The 22,627-nt window shown below is 41.1% G+C and overlaps 1 protein-coding gene across 1 annotated transcript; it reads right to left on the bottom strand.

Moving 5' to 3' along the window:
• Window positions 1-14,417: 14,417 nt before the first annotated feature.
• LOC131246538 (uncharacterized) lies at window positions 14,418-17,992 on the bottom strand. The gene is made up of 2 exons (XM_058246767.1): window positions 17,198-17,992; window positions 14,418-16,693 (listed from the first exon to the last, which is right to left on the bottom strand). Exons 1-2 carry the CDS (start codon window positions 17,557-17,559, stop codon window positions 14,674-14,676), a joined length of 2,382 nt encoding a protein of 793 aa, XP_058102750.1. The 5' UTR covers window positions 17,560-17,992; the 3' UTR covers window positions 14,418-14,673.
• Between the last annotated feature and the right edge of the window lie 4,635 nt (window positions 17,993-22,627).

Raw genomic sequence — 22,627 nt, 5'->3', positions numbered from 1 at the left:
TCATGACTCGAACTCCACACTCTAGCTGTTACATGATGGAACTAGATTAGCCTGAAAATAAGGTCTCTACTAACACCAACTCAGTGGTTGAGTTAGTTATCTCTTTAATTAGAAACAATATTTCTCACAAGTTCTAGAAATTAGAAATAACTGGAGGTGAAGTTATAGAATTTTGGATAAATTTTCAACCCTAGACTGAGCATATTGGGACTAGATTTGAGAATATGGATAAATTTAACAAATTTCAAACTCAAATTTTCATGTAGAAATTTTGGTCTTGAGATTTTTAGGTAGTGCATTAGGTAATCATAGCGTGCAGTGAATGTGTGGTGAGCCATTTGGGGCATATTTCTTATGGAAATGAAAGATTACATGATATTTCCCTTAAACGTCTAAAATGATTAGGATCACGAGCTAACGGAATCATGTTTAAGCGAAGTATAAGCAGGTTTGATCCAAAATTTTAAAAATGGGCTATTATCAATTATCTCAATGCCCTGGTCAAGCATAATATTAGAAACCATCAGGATTAGGAATTGATACCAACGAATCCATTGCTTTATGGAGGCAGAGGATCTGTGTATCAGGGTCGGACCCACTACAACATTCTATTTTTGTTATCCCGAACATTAAAAATAGAAAAGATTATTTTAGTTTAGATAGCCGGGAACTATCATTAATATATATATATATATATATAAAGAAGGATATAATATTAATAATAAAAAATTTCTTTATATATTAGTTGTCATTAAATGAACTTCTAATCCTATTAGATACTATAGGAATTATGATCTTGGTGCATTAAAATAGTCTCTAGCTTTGGTAGATAGTAAAAAGATCTCTAATCTTTAATAGAACCTATGTACGTTACTTGGTTGTTTAGAATGGAGGTATAAGAGTTGTGGCAAAATTCAACATCGAGCTGTGATGGCACATGACACACTTGGACATATCAGGAATAGGGTACACCATTAGGATAACTTTGCTACTTGTAATATTAATAATTGGAATATAAGTTATCGAATCTCGAGGGCAAGATTCTCTTTGGGGGGGGGGGGGGGTTCCCCAGTTCCAATAGTTAGCCATATACATTTATACATACAAACGACCTTTTATGGGATAATAGTGAATGCTTAAAAATACTGCAAATTAGATTATCCTCGTTCCTATTCAAGGTAGAAGTACTGAATTTTGAGGACGAAATTCTCTTTAAGGGGGGTAGATTATGAAACCTCATAATTTTCAGTACTCGGGTGTTACCATAGAGATCTAAATTAGTTTACACGTGTGTGAGAATACACAGAGCTTACATTATACATTATCATCCAGTGATTCACAATCTATCAATCTTAACCATTCAAAATTGAGAATGACAAACCACAATGTACCAGTAAAGTTTGAAATCGATCCTCCTATGATTTTCCTTGAACTTTTAAACGCAAGTTACATCACTAATGATTAATCGACCCATGATCTAAATTGCTCCATCGAGACATGTGAGACTGCACCTAGAGACTTCAAATCAATCCAATTGCAAGATAAATCATGTTTCCCTAATCCAATGTATATAATCCTTCAATCTAGTCATGAATTCAGACAATTCATGTAATCAATCTCAAGATCAAACTGTACACTCAATCCTATATCAATACAAACATTAGGAGTTGTCTTCATTTATATAACAAGCAAATCTAACCATCCATCTTAGATTGCGAAGTCTAAATCATGAGATCCATCGTTCATCAGGCCCATGATGATCCGATGGACAATTTACCATTTAAACCATCCAATGTAGTAATAAATAGTTAATTAACCGATCACTTGCACTTAGGGTTTCTTATGATTATTAACGAGCAATTGTGAATCGATCCAACAGTCAGATTGACGGGAATTAACAATAAAATGGAAGGATTTACTTAGTGTGGCCCATCTAAGCTATGGATTTGCCTTAATCCTAGATAGATGTCCTATTAGGAGCAGTAGAAGTCGGTGGATGGAGTGGATGTCAGAATGCTTCACTGTGGGCCCTTGGGACCCTTTAGATCATTAATGATCAGAGTTGGAAGCTATCTGACCAATGGTATGTTGGAAATCGTTATTAAACTCATGAAAAATCATGAAATAGAGACCACGTAAGCTATGGACCTATTTCAAAATCAAGTCAGGTCGTAATTTAAGCTGATAAAACTAATGGTTGGCGTGGATCCTGTGAAACATCGATGTGAACCCCACTCTTGGCATGTGTGTGCACAAACGGGTGTGTACCCCCAAAGCACCAAACCTAGAACTCAGTCAAAGTCGGGTTGACCCGATGCAAACCCGAAAAAGGAGAGAAATCTATCTTCTTCTCCTCGATTTCCCGCTAGTGACAGATAGTCATCCGATGTTTTGATTGGCGGGCCATCATCATCACCCATATGGATGACCCAAACTGTCCATCTCGTCGGGCACTCAAATCCGACCGAACCTTGTGTCCTTCCACATGTTTTTGCATGTGTGCAAATGTACGAGCTTTTGTCACAACTGGGATCTGAAAACAGAAATCCCGCTTTCTCCAAGTCGTGCTGGCGATCCGTCTGCATGCATCTCCTCTCATCTTCACCCTTCATTGCATCAAATCCTAGCCCTCCATTCACTCCGTGTTTTAGGGTTTTCATTGAATCTTTCCATTTAAAGCGCCAACACGATCTTAGCCGTCTATGGACTTCTAGGAACTAGGGCTGAAAGTCGGGCGGGTTGGGTCGGGTTGGTGCTCAACCCTAGCCCAACCCAAGGTTTCTATACCTCAACCTTAACCCAACCCAACCCAACCCAACCTCGGGTTGGGAATTCTCAACCCAAGCCCAACCCAAGCCAGTTCGGTCAAGTTGGTTGGGTTGGTCGGGTAGATGTATGCTAATATTTTCATTATTACATTAGTCTATTATATTTTCAATACAAGTTTTATTTTTTATACCTATAATTTTATTAATTATATATGTAGTTATTTATCATAAAGAACATTTTTTCTAAACAAACAAGCTAAAATATAGGACAACTACTCCTTTAAGTCATATTGTGCACCAAGCAATCTATCTGAGAGAGAGAAATCTAGTGTATCTTGTTAGATTAAGTCATCGGAAATGACGTGGACCAATAAAACCTGACAGCATTGGAATTTCTTATGCCTTCAACACAAACGATCTGCACTCAATTATAATTAACTTATAAGGAACATATATATTGATCGGGTTCGGGTTGGGTCGGGCAACCCCAGACCTCAACCTGAGCCCAACCCAAGTTTTATCGGGTTGGCGTTTGTATGGCCCAAGCTTGAGACCAAACCCGATACATCCTGCCCAAGCCCAACCCAATGTCGGGTTGGTCATGGGTCAGTCGGGTTGAACCCACCCAACTTCCAGCCCTACTAAAAACTACCCAAAATCAATCCAGATCATCTAGGAGAGGATATTTCATCTCAGATAATCCTAAAACCCTAGCTATGTGGAGAAAAACCGTAGCTACAACTATTTCTTCTTAGTTTTTCGAAACTAAGTTGAAACGCTTTCAAGCTCGAAACCACTGGGTAAATGTCCTCCAAGCTTTAAAACATCTCATCCAGAAAGCTCCATTGCATCCATTCAGACCATCCAACATTACTAGATTGAAGAAAGAAGCAGCGGGAGAGATTTCGCCATTGTTGGCCTTCATCTTCTTCACTGAGTTTGTGAGGCTCGTATCCTAGACCGTACCATTCGGTAGGCTTCCGCGGTCCTCCTGGTCGAATTCCTGCGACCCTCGACCTGTATCTGACATTTACGCCCGATCCTAAGCCGAGTCCTGCATACCAAAGTCAGCTCGACCCGAGACTTGTACCCTAGCGACCGCACCGTCACCGCGGTTTGGAAGCCGTGTCTCATGGGCCGAGACGATACCCGGGCCAGGAATGTAGGCCCGCGTTCAGTTCGAGGAAAAATGTCACGCAAGAGAATCTCTACCAAATGTCAAATCAATCCCATCAATCAATCAAAGTACAACCCATCACTCCATCCCATCCCCAAGTACACAAGTCATTCCCCAAGTCAACTCTCTCTTACACAACCCATACCACCCATCACCCATCATCCATCACCCATCTCTCCCTTACATCACTCCTCTTTCTCTCTCTCTTCACTCCATTTTTCTCAAGCAACCCCATGAGAGCAATCGTCCAAGCTCCATGGATAGAGTTTGTGTGGCCCACTTTCTATCTCCCATCTCCACCATCCAAAGATCATCTCGACCATTGAAATCATTCCCTTGGAGCTCTAGATCGCATCGGTGGAAGGAGGAGTCCAAGATCTAAGGTGGATAATTTTAGTATTTGATTTTGTGGTTTGAGGGCCCACATATGTGGGACCCATCTTGATGTATGTATTATATAGGGAGGGCCCATAGTGACGGGGTCCCTCCCCTCACCGTCTCTCTCTCTCTCTCTCTCTTTCTCTCTCTCTCTCTCTCTTCCTCTTTTGATGTGTGGCTCACCATGATTCATGTATTTTATCCACGATGTGTGGGGTAGCCCACGTGTGGACCCCACCTTGATGTGTGGTGTCCGCACTGTCCCTGGGACTAGACGAGGGACCCACCTTGATTTATGACAATGGATTGGCTGGTGTACATCACACCAGCAAACAACTGGTGTAACCAACGTCGGTGAGATCCGTGGGACCCACCTTATGAATGTGTTAAATATACAAGCCGTCCACAGCAGCTAAGACGTCAGCAGGTCCTGGAGTCTGACCATGAGATATGTGTTATTCCAATCCGTCCCTCCGTCCGTTTTGGGGTGTGTGGGGCCCACCCCACACGTGCTACACGTGTGGGATGGGACCCACCTTGATGGACGTATTTTATATCCTGCACCGTCCAGATGGACGGTACCATGTGCGGCCCCACCATGATGTATGTGTACATCCAGTGTCCGTCCAGGCCTGGACGCTGGATGTTGGATTTACAAATAAAAATATAACATTATATAAAATAAATAATATTATATAAATATAAGCGTTATCCACGCCATCCATATGCCTGACGGGTGGGGCCTACCTTGTTTGTATTATGTCTGCACCGTCCAGACATTTGGACGGTGCTGGGCTACCATGATATATCTATTCTATACACACCGTTCGTCCCTTTTTCTGGGACATGGGACCCACCCCACACGTGTGGGGGTGGGGCCCACCTTGCTGATGTATGAATCCTTATCCAGCCGTCCAATGGTTGGACGTACCTAGAAGTGGATTGGCTGGAGCATCACCCACAGCTAATAGCTGCCGTATTGACGTCAGCAAGTTCTGTGGGTCCCCTTGGTGTATATGTTTTACATCCTGGCCATCCTATGCACGTGGGGCCTGCCCTGATGGACCGTCTAGATCATGGACTCCACCATGATGTTTTTGTTTTATCAAGCCGTCCATCTGTTTTGCCAGCATGGGACCGCCATGATGTATCTATTTCATCCACACCATCCAGATTGTGCTGGACGGCACTGGACAATGGTTGGACAGTGTTGATTTACATAGACAATGTTTGGATGGTGCTGATTTACATGGACGGCGTTTGGACGGTGCCGTCCAATGGTTAGACGGTGCTGATTTATATAGACAATGTTTGGATAGTGCTGAATAATGTTTGGACAGTGCTGATCATCATTAGTGGGCCATGTGCCCCATGGAATGATAGTATACAGTGATACACATGTTACATCTTCAACTATTGAAATGATTTTAGATGAAATCCAAGCTCATTTGGGGCCCATTGGTGCGGCCCATCCATGAGGCCCATCATGATGTATCTTTGGCCCATGAGCGGGGCCCACCTATTGCGTATTTATGGCTCATTGATGCGGCCCACTTGATGTATGTTGAGGCCCATGGGTCGTTGCCCTTTGTGATGCATTTGAGGCCCATGGGTCGTGGCCCTTGGTGATGTATATTAGGCTTGTGTATGCGGTCCACCGTGATGTATGTATTGTATATCTATGTCGTCCGTTCATGTGGCCCGCCGTGATGTATGTATTGTATATCTATGTCATCCATTCGTGTGACTTGCCGGGATGTATGTATTGTATATCTATGCCATCCATTTCTGTGGCCCGCAATGATGTATTCATGGCTCATATGATGAGGCCCATTGTGATGTATTTCTGGCCCATTTGGTAAGGCCCAATGAGATGTACTTTCTGGCCCATATATTGTGGCCCATTTGACATATATGGGGCCCATGTATTGCGGCTCATTGTGATGTATTCGAGGCCTATGGGCAAGGCCCATTGTGATGTATTCATGGCCTATGGGCAAGGCTCATTGTGATATGTATTAGGCCCACATTGGTGCGGCCCACTTGATGTATTTGATGGCCCATGGGTTGAGGCCCAATGTGATGTATATAAGGGCCACGAGTGAGGCCCATTAATGAGGCCCGTGGACACGGTCCACTTGATGAATATAAGGCCCATTGGTGCGGCTCGTGGATGCAGTCCACTTGATGTATATGAGGCCCAATGATGTGGCCCATGTGATATGGCTGACTCGATAAATATGAGGCCCCTTGGTATAGCCCATGGATGCGATCCACTTGATGAATATGTAGCCCTTGTATGAGGCCCATGTGATGTATATTAGGCCTTTGTGTGAGGCCATGGGCCCACTTTATGTTTGGCTCTATGTGGGCCACTGCTTGGGAACAATGTTGGTTGAATGTCTATATTGATGAAAAATGATGGTTAAATGTTCACATTGTGACCTCCCCTTAGGCCCTTCGTTAGGCTGATTTCGATTGTTGAGATCGATTGTCGATGCCCAATGTGATGCATATGCGGCCCGTATTTGAGGCCCATTGTGATGTGCATTCGGTCCGTGTTTGAGGCCCAATGTGATATATATGCGGCCCGTATTTGAGGCCCATTGTGATGTGCATTTGACCCGTATTTAAGGCCCAATGTGATGTATATGAGGCCTATATGATGAGGACCATTATTGTGCATTTGAGGGTCAGGCGATGGAGCTCATTGTGATGTATGTTAGGCCCGTGTGAAAGGCCCATCGTGATTTGTATTAGGCTCTTGAGTGAGGCCCATGGTGTTGTATATTTGGTCTTTGTGTGAGGTTATGGATCCACTATATGTTAGGCTCTATGTGGGTCATTCCTTGGGGGCAATGTTGGTTAAATGTCCACATTGTCGAGGTCGATTGTCGATGCCGGTTATTGATACCGATTATGAGTATGTGATAGCATAGCATCATGATACATGCCCATACGCATCATCTGCATGTTTGTTATGAGATGTGGTTGACCATTACATATGTCATTGGGCAGGTTGTTATGAGACTCCCTAATAGGGGGAGGTTTATTTCACATGAGCGCACGGTATGCGCAGGATTGATGCATAACTGGATTGTATGACTCATGTATCTTGCATTCTGTGTTGTGATTACTATACGCCCTAGCGACATCATGGCCGTAGGCTCCACAGGCACATCGTGGATGGCCAGATGGAACACCGAAAATCTGTTACTAGCATCGGGCTGCCATAGATGGCCCTGGGTGAAAATTCCTAAACCCTCTTGGTAGCAGAGGACGCCCCAACGTCGAGACCGAGTAGATATATATATATATATGAGCGCATGAGGGCTGCATACCAGTAGGCCGCGTCTACCACTGTGTTGTGGTCGGTTGGGAGAGGGTGTCACCTTACCCGCCTGAGTAAGGGGGAATGTCTAGGTTGAGTTTGACCAGCTTGAGAAATGGGTCCGCTATCGACGAGCCGGGCCCGATATTGGCAGGCGGATAGTGAAGTCTCTTCCACTTACCCAGTTGTGCGCTCGAATAAGGGTGGCAAGTTGGCTTAGAATGTAATAGACCCCGGTGATGATCCCAGAGATGAATAGTACTGATATGTGAACTTATTGAGCAGGAGTTGCATACTCCTTCATTCATTCACTATCTACTTGGGCTGGTGGTTCGCAACTATTTGTTACATGTACCTTCGCAATGGCCAGGATTTCGATTGGGGCGCGCGACTAACCTGAGATCAGGAGTTTACCACATTGTGTTTGACTATCCAAATTTAGGTATGAGATTGGTTTAGATAGAAGTCCCCTGTGGTGGACCCCATAGCTTGCGATACTACGTACCATCATCCCGACTTCACATTCCTGCATGGTCATTCGCACAACATATTGCATTACATCCTCAGTATTTGATACTTGACTCTTTATGACTCCTCATTTGCATAGTTGATCTGTATTGCGTACCCTGATATTGTATGACTCATGGACTTAACAGTATTTCCATTTCCTCTGATATCGTATGATTCATGATTTTACCAGTATTTCCGATATTGTATGATTATGACATTGTATTGAATACTTGACACTTACCTTGTGCACACACTTACACCACCCTCTAAGCTTTCTATAAGCTTATGCATGATAGATGCATGCTGGTGGCATTAGGTTGCAGCAGTGTCGAGTTTGGAGCGTGCAGCTGACTTCTGGAGCTTTAATTTTCGATATATGTATTTCCCTTTCAGCATTATATTCAAATATTTATATTAGTGGATATATGATGATGATGTTGCATTTGTGATTTGGGTAAACTTGTGGTTATGCTTATTACGAGACAAATGTACATTGAAAAAATAAAAATAAAAAAATAATAAATAAATCCTCCTTATAGGATCCCAGGATCGAAATCTGGCGTATAGGCGTTGGGAGCCGAGAATGGGGTACTACGGAGGCTGTCGGCACCGGATTCGACGATCGAGAATTTTATGAGCCCGGTTTCTAAGTTTGGGGCGTGACAGAGTTCGCTTCGACCCAATTCGAGTCAGCGTCTGGTCGAGCTCAGTAGTGCTTTGTTGGACGTGTTGTAGCAGAAAGAAAGAGAAAGAGAAGGAAATGAAAGATGAAGAAGAAGGAAGTGAGGGTATCAAGGCTGGAGTTCGGACCCACTTGTGGGCTGCTGTCAAGTCAGGCTACCTTAACTTGCTGGTTCGGGTCGAGCTAAGTTTGAGCAAGTTTGGTCCGAGCCCGAGGCTCTGCTGGATTCTCAGGGAAACATGGAAGAAAGAGAAGGGAATAAATAAGAAAGTAGGGAGGTGAGTTGCTTCCTCAACCCACCATCTGCTCACATTCCACCGAGTCAGGTTTTCGTGGGTTGAAACTTGACTTGTTGTTGAGTCATGGAGGTGGGTTAGGGTTGGTTCGGCTAAGTCATCCTTCTCTAAACATTCTCAGACAGAGGAGGAGAGGATAAAAAGAAGAAGAAGAAGAACATTGAGAGAGGAGAGGAGGTTATGCGTCACTGCCAAGTTAACTTGGTTGAGTCTATCGAGTTCAACTCGAATCTGATTCATCTCTGGGACATTTTCTGTTCGGTAAGTCGAGTGGTGATTAGGATGACCCGGCTACTATTGCAACTCGATCAACTTGGTTTGTGCCCGAGTCGTGTCAGTTCGACTCGCCACCGCCTTTCATTGAGTCATGGTCGAGTTGACTCAGTGAGTTTCTTGAGTTAACAATGTTTGAGAGTTGGGTCGGGTTTAGAGATCTACTGGACGAGTTTTAGAGAAGAAAAGGAAAGAAAGGAAGAAGATAAGATATAGAGAAATGTGGGGAAGGTGATCGAGTCGACTTGCCGAGTCAACCTTTGAGCCACACATTCTTGGTCTGTTTAGCTCAGCAGTGTTTGGGAATCATGGCGAGGTGTTTCGCTAAGTTTTGTTCGAATCATGAGGCGAGGTTCGTCTCCAAGTCACATTAAATTGCATCAAGTCAAACTGAGTATACTAATGTAAGTCAACGTTTCTTCCCAAACTAGATTCGTTTTGATTTATTATTATCATTGTTACTACTATTATTATTATGATTATTGATATTAGATATGATTAGCCACTAGTAGATTATTTATGATAATATTAGTTATTACAAAATAAGTTATAATTATTGGATATTAGTATTTTTATTGTTCTTAAATATTATAATTAATATTAGATTATGTTATTTATTACCATCGTTATTATTATAATGACTATTACTATTATTATTATTACCATGTTAGCTAATATTATTTATTGTTATTATTTTTAATATCATTAATAATAATAATTATTACATTAAGATTTTGTAATTATTAACATCGTTAACATTATGATGAAGTGTTACATTAACTATAGTTCGAATCTTAAAATCTAAATTTGAACCTAAAGTCTAGGATGAAACTATAAATATAAATAATTCAAACCCTAGATAATGATCTTAACCATACATAGTGTGTAAAACTTGGATCTAACTATACAATTTCACAATTCATGGTAGGGCCCAAGTCTGAGGGCACATGCACCTTCTAGCGACACTAGTAGGTAATTCGATTCACCTTTTCCCTTAGGCTTTATACTTCCATGTTAGTTTAAGTGATAGTTTTCCTTTTAATTTTGACTGATAATTGATAGTTATTTTATAATTGCTTGTGTTAGTTATTGGAATAAATCATCAAATCATATGCTCAACATTTATTTTATATAAACATTAACATGTTGCACATGAATATCTTCATACTTATGGATTGTTTATGAAGCTTAAATTGCTACATTAATTAGGAAAAAACTCCACTTATATGTATATCCGGAATTGGTATGTAAACTTGATTGATTGTAATTACAATGGACCTTGAATTAGTGCAATTTTTGTCTGATTGATTGAATGAAATTTTGTTGTGGACTTACCATCTTATGGATTAGTTGTACCTATATGGCTTTTGGGGATAACCCATTTTTATCGCATCCTTTGATAGAATATTTGCCATATATGGCTTGGATGGACTATTTGCCATATGTGGCTTCGATAGATCACTTTCGTATAACCTCGCGATGATAAGTTCCACTTGCTGAATTATGATTGACTGCTAGTTGAAGAGGTTACCATTAAACATCATAGTTGTTGGAGTCACATGAGCCCGGGATGGTGGTATAAGACACTATATCTGGGCGATGACGAGTAGCTAATTCTGGATGTTGTAGTACATATCATTTGTTGTGATATATTTCGCCAGCTTTCAGACCATCGACAATCAACCCAATTTGTGTGAGCTAGTCACTTTAGCATATACTTGATATATTTTCGCTAGTGACTAGCCAGTTGCATGTGGGTTTCGCCCCACTCGTGGGTTTTGCCCAAAAGCCAACTGGATGAGCATCCCCAAGCTGATATGTACTCACACATATATGCATTTAAATAAGATTGCATTGTGAATTGTTTTGTATGTTTTCTTGTTTAAGTTAAACTTGACTAATGCGGTGGTGTATAATCTTGAGGGAGATTATCACTAAGTTGGCCCCTCATGCTTTAAATATATAACCGTACAGATTGTAGAGGTGATTTGAATGATACTCATGTTCAGACTGATGAGGAACATGGTATAAATATCAGAGATGTATGACCGTATCTGCTCCAAGAGAAGCTGCGCGATATTACAACTCAATTCTAGCTACGTTTTATTCCCTTTCATGTATTAAATTATTTCCTTCACATATTTGTTAGTATTAAGACATTGGTTTGTAAAAGTTTTATTGGCAACCGCTCATATATTTTGAATGCGTATGTAAACTTTTTGTTATGATTAATTTGTTTCTCTTCCGATTAAGTGCTCACTCTTGAAAAAAAGAATATGTGTGTGTGTGTGTGGAATTTAGGCTATCTTTAAAAGTTAATACTCGGGATTTTGGATAGTGAGTACTAAACTCGAGTTATAAAATCCAGGGCATTAATATATAATTATTCTAGCAAATGTTACATATACTAATGCGGGGTATCAAAATTGATTTAGTTAATGGATTTCTATTATAGGCTTCTAAACATAATTTTTGGATTCCAATTACAGGCTAGGATTCCAATTCACATCAATTCCATTTATCATGTGACTTGGATTCTAGTGTATTCCAATTACAAGCATTCAAACAAGCCCTAAAATCCACCCCAATCATAAGGCGCATCACCTCATGTTCAGCTAAGGGCCCAAAATATCACACCCATGTGGACCACCAAATTGGAAATAATGTACAAGGCAATGATAGCCCTCCAAATTAATTCCCTTGGTATAGCCCACTTGAACCAAGTACAGTCATGATTTTTAGGCTCAAACCCTAGAGCTTAGTGTGACATCTAATGTTGGGAGTGGATTTCATATAATTATCATGGTGCACCCTGTAAAAATCAAGGATGGACATATATCTCTCAACTATTTTCTTTAGTGTGGCCCACTTGAATCACAAGTAATCTTGATTTTTTTCAGCTTTGGCCTAAACATGAATTATGCTTCTAATGGTCAAACTGGATTTTGCATACACATCATGGTGGGACTTGCCAAAAATCAAGTCCTGGCATCCCATAGGAACTGAAAAGGAATATTATTTAGGAAACCGTATGCGGCATTGCTCTTGATTTTAATGGGACCTACCATGATGTTTACGTAAGATCCACTGTCCATTAGATATCTAGTCCCATATTAGGCCCTATAAAAAATCACGATGACTTGTGATTTTGGTCTCTCTCTCTCTCTCTCTCTCTCTCTCTCTCTCTCTCTCTCTCTTCTTAGTCGTATTGGATGCCCTATGCCAAATGTTAGATAAAGGACAACAGTAGGGTCTCACTCAGGCTTTAGAGGATCCAATTTGGGCCCGTTTATCTCTCATTTGCAGTTCGCAGATGACACCCAAGAGCTCTTGCGATGCGGAAGAGTCCGAGATAGATAACTTGTGGAAAATATTAGGCTGCTTCGGAGAAGTTTCGAGTCTAAAAATTAATTCACACAAGAGTGAAATGTTGGAGATAGGGTTATCCGAAGAAGAGGTATCTTCTTTAGCTGCTATTTTCAACTGTGGCTCGGGCTCTTTCCCCTCTTTGTACTTGGGCTTTCCACTTTGTTTGGGAAAGCCTCCAAAACAGATATGGAACAAAGTCATAGAGAGATTTGAATGGGAATTATCCAGATGGAAATGGAAACATCTATCCTTAGCCGGGCGCATCACTCTTATCAAAGTAGTCCTATCCAACCTTCTACTATACTTCATGTCACTTTTCAAGTGCCAAAAATCAGTGATTGCAAACCTCGAGGAACTAAGAAAAGACTTCTTATAGCAAAGCAGGGAGGACTCTCATAAGTTTCATCTTCTTAATTGGAACGAGGTTTGTCTACCTAGAGGAGGCGCGGGTCTAAGAGATCTATACTTTATGAATTTGGCATTGCATGGGAAATGGCAATGGAGGTTTGGGGTCAAAGAGGGAAAATCATGGAGAGAATTTGTAGCTAACAAATATGGGCTGCAAGATAGAGGATGGACGATCAAGAACCTATAGATATATCAATCCCTGGCCATTCGGAAAGCTATCTCTCCTTCAGTTTTCTCTTCATCTTTTTCTCTCGGAAACGATGCTCATATCAGATTTTGGGAGGAATCGTGGCGCGGTTCCAGACCTTCAATTGAAGATTTTTTTGTCATTAGCATCCCTCATGAGAAAAACATCACAGTAGATCGTTGTTGCTCTCGAGAAGGTTTGGGAGCTTGGTGCCCGTGTAGAAGGGGGCAAACAGATTTGGAATGCGAAGATTACGTTAGATTATCGCTTCGTCTTCAGCATTACCAGTCAACCTTGGAGTCATCGAATTCACTAGTGTGGTTGGCTTCACCCACTGGTTCCTTTTCGTTTAAATCATTCTATAATATGGTCAGACCTCATGAAGCATGTTCCGATTTACCTGTTCCTTCGACATTTTGGTCATATGGGGCTCCCCCCAAGGTCGCTTCATTCATGTGGCTAGCAGGTAGGAAGAGGATTCTAACCTTAGACAATCTCCATAAAAGAGGCATGTTTCTTCCCAACATCAGCCTTCTTTGCATGAGTGGAGAGTAATCAGTCGACCACCTTCTCTTACATTGCCCCTTGCCTTTCAGCTATGGGCTCATTTTCTCAATCTCTTTGACACGGTTTGGGTTATGCCACAATCAGTCCCGCACGTGTTGTGGGCCTGGCATGGTGTCCATTTTACTGCAGAAGATAGATTATCTGTATTGCGGCTCCTGCTTATGGCAAGGAACGTAACACGCAGTGCTTTGACAACAAGCGCTCATCCATAGAGCAAATTGTGAAAAAGGGTTAAAAGGGATATGGTAGAGTGGACTATTGGGCGTCTTTTGGTAGAGCTTACTGTAGGATGCTCTATGTTGGAATTGTAACCCATCCCGGTAGCTGTTTTATGTCTTGACTTTGCCAAGCAGTTTCTAATAAAGTTCATTCGTAATCCATACAACAAAACATACTTGTGCACTGAATAAGTAGAAATTGGGATCAGGTTCTTGAGGCATAAGTGGCTGAAGCAAAATGACTCACCAGACGTGCTTCAAACTCTTAAAAAAGTTAATCCCATATTTCACAATTAAGAATGTTGAGCTCACTTTGGTCAACAGATCCAAGGGTCAATCTTCAATCTGGTTTTAACCATCTAAATACTCAAACACCAATACAATCACCCCAAGGCGCATTAGTATTTACATCCAACTAAATAACTCCTAAATACAACTGAAATTAACACTTGTGATTTCCCTATTCCACCTCTCTGCACCTCTTCTTATTGTGCCCGGACCCACCATACCTACTGCAACGTTGAAGAAAGTGGCTGCAGCCTCTTACTTGGATCGAGCAATTCTGTCTGCTTCGATTTTGGTCTACCGGGTGGACGGCGTAGACGGCGCATACGGCGTGGATGTTGGCTGCGGGGTGGATAAATAATCATTTCAGTGTTGGAATCTTCACTTGCAGGATTTCCTATATCTGGTATTGGGTGGATAGATTCCGAGTACGTCGAACGGTAACAACTGACCATTAAGTATCTTGAGCAGTAATCATAAGTATTTCTACCTGTGCGATCGAAAACTGCGGCTGCATGCACGCACGGCAAGCCGGTCATCTTCCATCTCTGGCATGTACAATCCCATGTCTCGATGTCCACAATGTGGACTGAATCATCACGGACTTCGAACATGCTCCCTGATGAAAACAACACACTGAGTGAGTTCGAGTTGTATATCTCTAACTCTAGTCTTTGCTCCATTGAAGGTGTGAGAATCGTCGACCATGTCCTTGAAGCCTCTCGACGGGCATAAATCATCTCCATCATCTTACACCGTATCATGTCGATCATTTGTATTATTGATAGCTCGCGCTCCTCTGATATCCAACCGTAGAACAACTCTGCAACATTTGATGATAGGTGGTCATATCGCAAGCCCTTAAAGAATGCATTCGACCAATGTTCAGGCTTGCTTTCCAAGACCCATGATGCAACATCGTGTGAGAAATTCCGGATGTTGCCAATGCAAGCATTGAAATCGGTAATGCTGCATGAGTAAGCAGCACGTTTAATCTCATCGGCCAGTGCATCCTTCACCTGCTGTGATGAGCCCTTCAACACCAGCTTGAAGTCCTCGGTAAGGTGATGCAGAGAGTAGGCATGATAGCTGCCCTCAAAGACCTGCGGCACAGCCTCCTCTAAACCGTTGTGCCTATCAGATACAAATGTTATGGTCCGATTTGTTGACACTGCCGATTTCAATTCTGTCAAAAACCACATCCAATTATCATAGGATTCAAAATCCACAATAGCAAAGGCAATGGGAAAGATAGCATTATCCCCATCAACTGATACTGCAGCTAACAGAGTCCCTTGGCATTTCTCTCTTAGAGATGTTCCGTCAAGAAGAATAAGAGGGCGGCAACCATTCTCAAACCCATGCCGTGAAGCATGGAACAAGATGAAAAGGCGGTGAAACCTTGACTTGTCTGTTGTTGTCAGAGTTACAAGACTACCTGGATTCGTCTCCTTTATCCTATTGCAGAACCAAGGCAACTGACTATATGACCGGGAGTCTTGAAGCTGCTCCTGGGCCACCTTCTTCCCACCCCGAGCCTGATGATATGTCAGATTGACTCCATACTCCCGATATATGTCATTCACGATTTCCTTCGGCCTATACCGTGGCTTATCTCGTAACTTGTCTTTTATAATGCTTGCAACCCAGTGCCTTGTTGCGTTAGGATGGCCATCTTTTCCACTATCTTTTCCTACCCCGCCTCCACATGTGTGCACATTGTTTATCGTTTTAATCTTGAACCTCTGCATGGCTGGAAGTCTGGAAGCATGCACCCGCCATGGGCAGCCCTCTGCTCTACATTTGGCAGTCACACGGGATTTACTACTCTTAATTTTCTCCAATGCATACCCTTTTACAATGGCATACTTACGCAATGCATCACGGAAGTCAGTGACACTATTAAATTCTTGGCCCACGTCAAAGATGGTGTTTCCTGGTAAACTGTATTGTGCTGGCCGCTTATCATTGCCAACGGCAGCGATGGAGGCAATTGGGGTGATTAGGTCAGTGACTGTAATGGCACTTACTGTAATCCTGCACCTGGTCCTACCTGAGATGCTATCACCACTGGCAGAGGCAGCCATGATAGCATTTGAAGCCACTGGATCAGTGACCGTAGTTCTCCTTCCTTTCTTATCATTGTCGACGGTTGTAGGGGTTTGTGTGATTGAGTCAGTGGCTGCAGCCCTTTTTTTGGTCCTACTTGTGGGTCTACTTGTTCTACTTGTGGCTCTGTTTGCCCTGCAAGAGAATGCACTCCATTTAATTTCATGCAAAAAGTATTATTCATATAGGGGTCAGCATGTCAGCAATCAAGTATTACTGATGCAAGAGGCCATGGTTTTGTAATCAAAACTGTTGATCTTATGACCCCACCAAGGATGGGGAATGCCTAAAAAAAACTTCCACATTGGAAGATCCCAACCTTTCAGTCAATGGCGTACACCTAGACATAAGCAGAAGAATGCAGGAACAGTCCCCACTCAATGGGAGTGCAGTACAAAGACCCCAACCTTTCAGTGAGACCAGTTAAATCAATGTTATGGATCTCAGAACCAGGGGCATCACATTAGCAGGACCCTGTGATTCCTCACAAACAGGATCTTCAGATGTGGGGATTTTCAGGGCATGCCGCATCCACAGAGAAGCCTGTGAAATCAGTGGTGTTGATCACAGAACCATGGACCCCACATAAGCAGGACCCTGTAACTGATTGCAAACAGGAGTTGACCAAGGAAAAGTTACCGGTTGTTATCTGTTTTATCAGTGTTCTGAGCAATGGCCTCTCCATCCAAAACAAAAACATCTATCGTTGCTGAATCCTCATGAAAATCAATCATGCACTGCATGTGCTTATCATTGGATACTGTGATTGGAGTCTGTCTGTTGCTTGGGAGGAAGTACTTTATGAATAGGGGACTTGCATCACGATTGCACATTTCAGTTATCACTGATTTGAATTCGTCAAATGTCATGTTGGGAACAACTGGTATTGCATATGCTTCTCCACCAGAATATGACATAGATCCATCGTTGTTTGTTACAAACTCACCACCAACATGGCAAACAGCAACAGTTTTCCCCATTTTCCGACTGCAACTACCCATGAACAAGCATTCTATGAGGAATTTAATGTCAATTACAAATAAAGAGATATTAAACCCAAAGAACAATATGATCACTTCTTTTCTAATCTAGACTATGTAGTCTACTTACTTGAACATGCATTCAAATACTTGGAGGTGACCTTGACCTCAGAAGACAGTATACTTGGATTTTCAGTTTGGACAAGTCGGGCCTATGATTTAGTGATCCAGACCAATCATTAGTTGGGACCATTGTTCCAATGGATCCCCGATATTATCGATATCTCCGGCTCCGTGATGCTAATAACGTTGTTAGCAATACCAATAACACTGGTAGTATCCTGTTGATAATCTAAAGAATTATAGAATGGGCTTATCCTGTTGATAATCTAAAGAATTGTAATTTTCTTTTTCTCAGGGAGTAGTAAAGAGGCTATCTCAGCTTATCTGCCATCCTTTGTTCTGTTTTTTCTCTTTTCTTTATAAAATTATCCGTTACTGCTTTTAAAAAAAATAAAATAAAATTTATCCATTACTTGTCCAAAAAAAGATAACACTGGTAGTATCAGAAATTCCAGGCATTGGCGATGTATCACTAAGTATCATCAATATTTTCGACTATGTAAATTCCAGGCGTCACTTGTATTGCCAATGTATCTATATCGCCAATATTTCCAACTATGTAAATTCCAGGTGTTGATTTTATTGCCAATGTATTAGCGATATTTTGATACTATTGCCAATGTATCGATATTGCCAAAAATCTGCTTACTAAAAAAAATCATTTAAAACTTTTTTTTGGGTGCATGGTTGTATGTAGTGTTCAATTTGTCGACCATTATATCAATAACGCCGCAATATTATCGTTATCGCAACATGGGCAATATTGAGACCGCAATCTTTTGTGTCCTTTCTAGTTGTGGATGATTTCTGGACAAAACATCATGTGTTGCCCATATTCTGAAATACCACTGGATATTTGGATAGAAGGATAGATGCGATGAATGGGGTGGTCGGACTGATTTCTTAAGACAACACATGCTTTTAGGCCCCCATTAATGGAAACTCATTATGTATGCATTCTTTTTGCAAGATTTTGATTCCTAAATATACAAATGTGTACTTTAGCATCTCTTGAAGTTTCATTGAAAATTTCAACTAATTTCCCCATGTTTTCCTGCATTTCTTGTTATCAGCGATATTATTGGCAATATCAATATTGTTTCTATACCCTCAGCCAGTGAAACTTGCAGCGATACCGATGGTTCGAACACTGGTTAGGACCAACTGTGAATGGGCCATTGCATAGTATCTCCTCAAGAGAACAATCCCGATCTTTCAGTTTGTGGCCTGAAGATAGACAGATAAAAAGAATCAAACACCAATGTCCACATTCAACTGAACAAAGGCATTCCAATCTGAAGATTTTTGGGGCACAGTCCATCGATAGTTAGGCTTGAATAAAACCTTCAGCAGTCCAGAGCAGGCACTAGGGACTCAACTTAGGTGTAAGCTTTAATGTTAAAAGAGTGTATCCAGGTTTTTCTTATCTGTCTTTGTCTGGAAACTCATTGCATAGGCTGATTTGGAGAACATCATCTGGTGGGCCATTCCTTGGATACTTGCTTTTATCTTCAATGATATTCGACTTAGGTGTAAGCTTTAAAGTTAAAAGAGTGTATCCAGGTTTTTTCTTTTTTTAGACCTTCTTTGGAAACTCATTGCATAGGCTGATTTGGAGAACGTCATCTGGTGGGCCATTCCTTGGATACTTGCTTTTATCTTCAATGATATCCATAATGTGGTCCCTAGACAAAGCATTATTTAATCATATATGCAGAGAAGCCAATGGCTTGGCGGCCTACCTAGAGACGTAGTCACTGAGTTGAGCCTATGTATTGAGGATCTTTAGTTCTTGTTCGTTGTTTCTCATCCTGTTTTCCTAATAAATCTTCACCAGTCATCAAAAAAAAAAAAGAAGATCTAGATCACTGAACCATGGGCGTCAATTGTCAAAACAAAAACCTGATATGTTGTACGTACTCTGGGGTCAAGGATCATATAATTCTTCATACAATGTGCATGTTTAACATAAAAAAGCAATGTAATGACATCATATGTTCTCATACGAAACAGATGTATGCGCATAACTAAACATATGTGTAAATACACTCACTAGTTTCTATGAATTCAAGCATCCATCTTAATAGGCTAGCAGCAAAACTACTATTGTTTTCCACCCCAACTTCAATCCAAACTTCAGACAAAATTAGCCGCCTGTCAACCCATTCAAACATAGCAATAACCACCACCACTCCGTGCACTGGATATTTTTGGCAAAACTGGTACCAAACATACTAGAAATAAAAGGAAGAAGTTTATGATCACAGTGCACTGGAAGTTGGGGCACACATCTCCCCACCATCCACTAATGTTGGGAAGGAGTGGTGATAGGTTGGGCTAGCCCATTGGGTTTCGGGACCTTTCCCGACACATATTGGAATAAGGCACGTAATAGAGGTCTGTGCATTGGGTATAGATCTGATTGTGAAGCTCAATTAATAAATGGGCCTAGGTTTTACAAAAGTGTCATTAAGGCCCAACCCAAGCCCAAGAACAGGCCTATTTATGATGTTAATGTGCGGTCTTGGGACTGAAATCAAAGGTCTAGTCAATAAATGGGCCCACCACAGTTGAGATTTTGGCCTGATGAATAACTGAGCCAGAATTTGGCAGACCCTGACACAGCCCAAACCTAGCCCTTTTTCACCCCTAACGGTGGGTGGGAATCTTAACACCCATTTTAAATTAGCTTTGGAATATTAGAGTTCAAAATGTTTGTTAGATACTCACCGTCTTTATGAGATGGGGTTATGTCACATTAAAGTTGGTCCCTAAGAAAGGACCCAAAAAACTGTGACTATTAGTTTGACTGGCTTCTAGTTTGTCTGACCTTCAAGGTGCTTCATATCCATTACGATACGGCCATAAAGGCCAATACGTATCAGTAACAGCCGTGACTGTTACATGACACGGGTAAAATGACGCAGTTGATTTTGACCGTATCGGCCGTTACGAGGGCCATAATAGCCATTACGAGGCATAATGATCATTACCCCCATAACGGTAAAAAAACAGCCTCTGTTTTTATATTTAAATCCATTTTTCTCCTCGTCTTTCACTTTTCTTACTCCAAAAACTTTCCTAGATCATTCTACAGCAGATTTCGGCCACTCTTATCACAGTTTTTAGGATTAAAACTGTAGGTTGAAGCGATTTGGGCAAATAGAAGCTTTGATGGCCATTTTTTTCAAAAAAAAAAAGAAAAGGGTATTTATGCTTTTCTTCTGATTTCTATTTCTAATACTTGACTGTAATGTGTAAATAATCGAGACACATAATCATGTTTATAAATTCAACAGATAGCTAGATCCATCATTCTCACCAAAGAGTGGACCGTTACGCTACCATAAATATGTTCAAAACAAAAAATGAATACATATTTGGAGTATTTACATTATTTTGGATTTTCTAGATATTTTTCAAGAATTTTTCAGGCAAAGAAGAAAAAAATTCAACCGTTACGGGCTGTAATGGTGGTTACGCCCCCGTATTGGCTGTAACGTGGTGACCGTTATGGCCATTGTTACCAATATACAATACCTTGTTGGCCTTAGAAAGCCAATTAAACACGTATTAAACCTATTAGATACATACTCTTTGTTTAAACAGAAAATTTTCAATTACTTTTATTCGAATATATTGCATCATATGGGTAGTGTTTCTTGTACAACGCATTTCCTTTTCCACGAAGTCCACAAATTGGCAGGGACAGATATTTGTCTGAGTAGTTTCTTATGTGAAATTGGTTTCAAACCAGTGGTGGGCCTATAGAACACATCAAGAAGGTTGCCAAGATATTGGATGATTGTTTAAGCACTAAGGTTAAGTCCCGACTGGTTTGAGTGGGTTCACAACATCAGTACCTATATCTAAACACTGGGTCATATGGCACATTGACTAGGATCAAATTGAAGAACTGCTCTTTGGGCCTCATTGTGAAAGCGTATGCTTCCTTTAACTAATCTACGAGTACCTTGACCTAGGTAAGACATCTTAGGTAACTTTGATTCATCCAAGATGAGCTTCACAAGGGGTAAAAACCTGCGTTTTGCGTTTACCAAAATAGAAGCAGAACATGCCCATGTGTATGCAAAAGGGATCCACACAATAGTCTCTTAGAAGACTGACTACATGAAGATAATCACAGTTAATTGGCCAGTTTTAAGTCATAGTAGCATTCCATCCTTTGATCAAAAGATGTTTTCTAAAACATGTTTTCACCAAGCCCAAATCATTTTGTTTTGCAAAAAGCTGTTTTTGTAATGGCAATTGCTACCAATGGTGCATCTTCAACTGTTGCCTGGTGGGGCCTACATGGAAGTTGATTGGCCACTAATTCCAACTTTTGATTAAAAGATGTTCTGTAAAACAAGTTTTCACTGGGCTCAAATCATTTTGTTTTCCTAAAAGATGTTTCGGTGATGGCTGATTGCTCAATGATGTATCTTTTAACTTCTGCCTAGTAGGGCCCACATGTGAGGCTTGGGCCCACTTAATGGAAAGTAGTGGACGACTGAATGGATAGGTGGATGTGCGTTGTTACAAGGGTACAAGAAATGCCTAAAAGACCACCCATCTAACCTAGAGAAGTGAAGTAGCTCTTAGCTGTTGACGGCATCTTGGTAATTAAGAGGCAGTCGTCTCCATATTTGAAAACAAGATTATTGATCTACATGTTCATATGCCCCATGCTGGGTGGAGGCCTCAATTGATTTAGCCTTACAATAAAGACTGAATTCTAGGGTTATCATTGTTAACAACATGGAAAGCATCCACAGTGTTTTAGCATGCCATCAACATATAGTATTATTATCATAAACCCATGGAAAAATCAATTCTTTTGAGTAGTGCCTTTGAAATTCTGCCTCTATCATGAAAAATCAATTCTTTTGAGTAGTGCCTTTGAAATTCTGCCTCTATCATGAAAAATCAATTCTTCTGATCACTGGCCGATCATCCTATCTAC

This window comes from Magnolia sinica, chromosome 5 (genome assembly GCF_029962835.1).
Source record: "Magnolia sinica isolate HGM2019 chromosome 5, MsV1, whole genome shotgun sequence".
Lineage (NCBI taxonomy): Eukaryota > Viridiplantae > Streptophyta > Magnoliopsida > Magnoliales > Magnoliaceae > Magnolia > Magnolia sinica.
The sequence above is the reverse complement of the archived record's forward strand: the minus strand, read 5'-3'. Positions and strand labels throughout refer to the sequence as shown.

Bases quoted from the DNA above. Each gene is read 5' to 3' on its own strand.
- LOC131246538 (XM_058246767.1), bottom strand. From the start codon at position 17,559: ATGGGTAGTTGCAGTCGGAAAATGGGGAAAACTGTTGCTGTTTGCCAT. The intron at 16,694-17,197 runs GTAACTTTTCCT...ATTCTCTTGCAG, and splicing joins GATAAAACAGATAACAACCG to GGCAAACAGAGCCACAAGTA.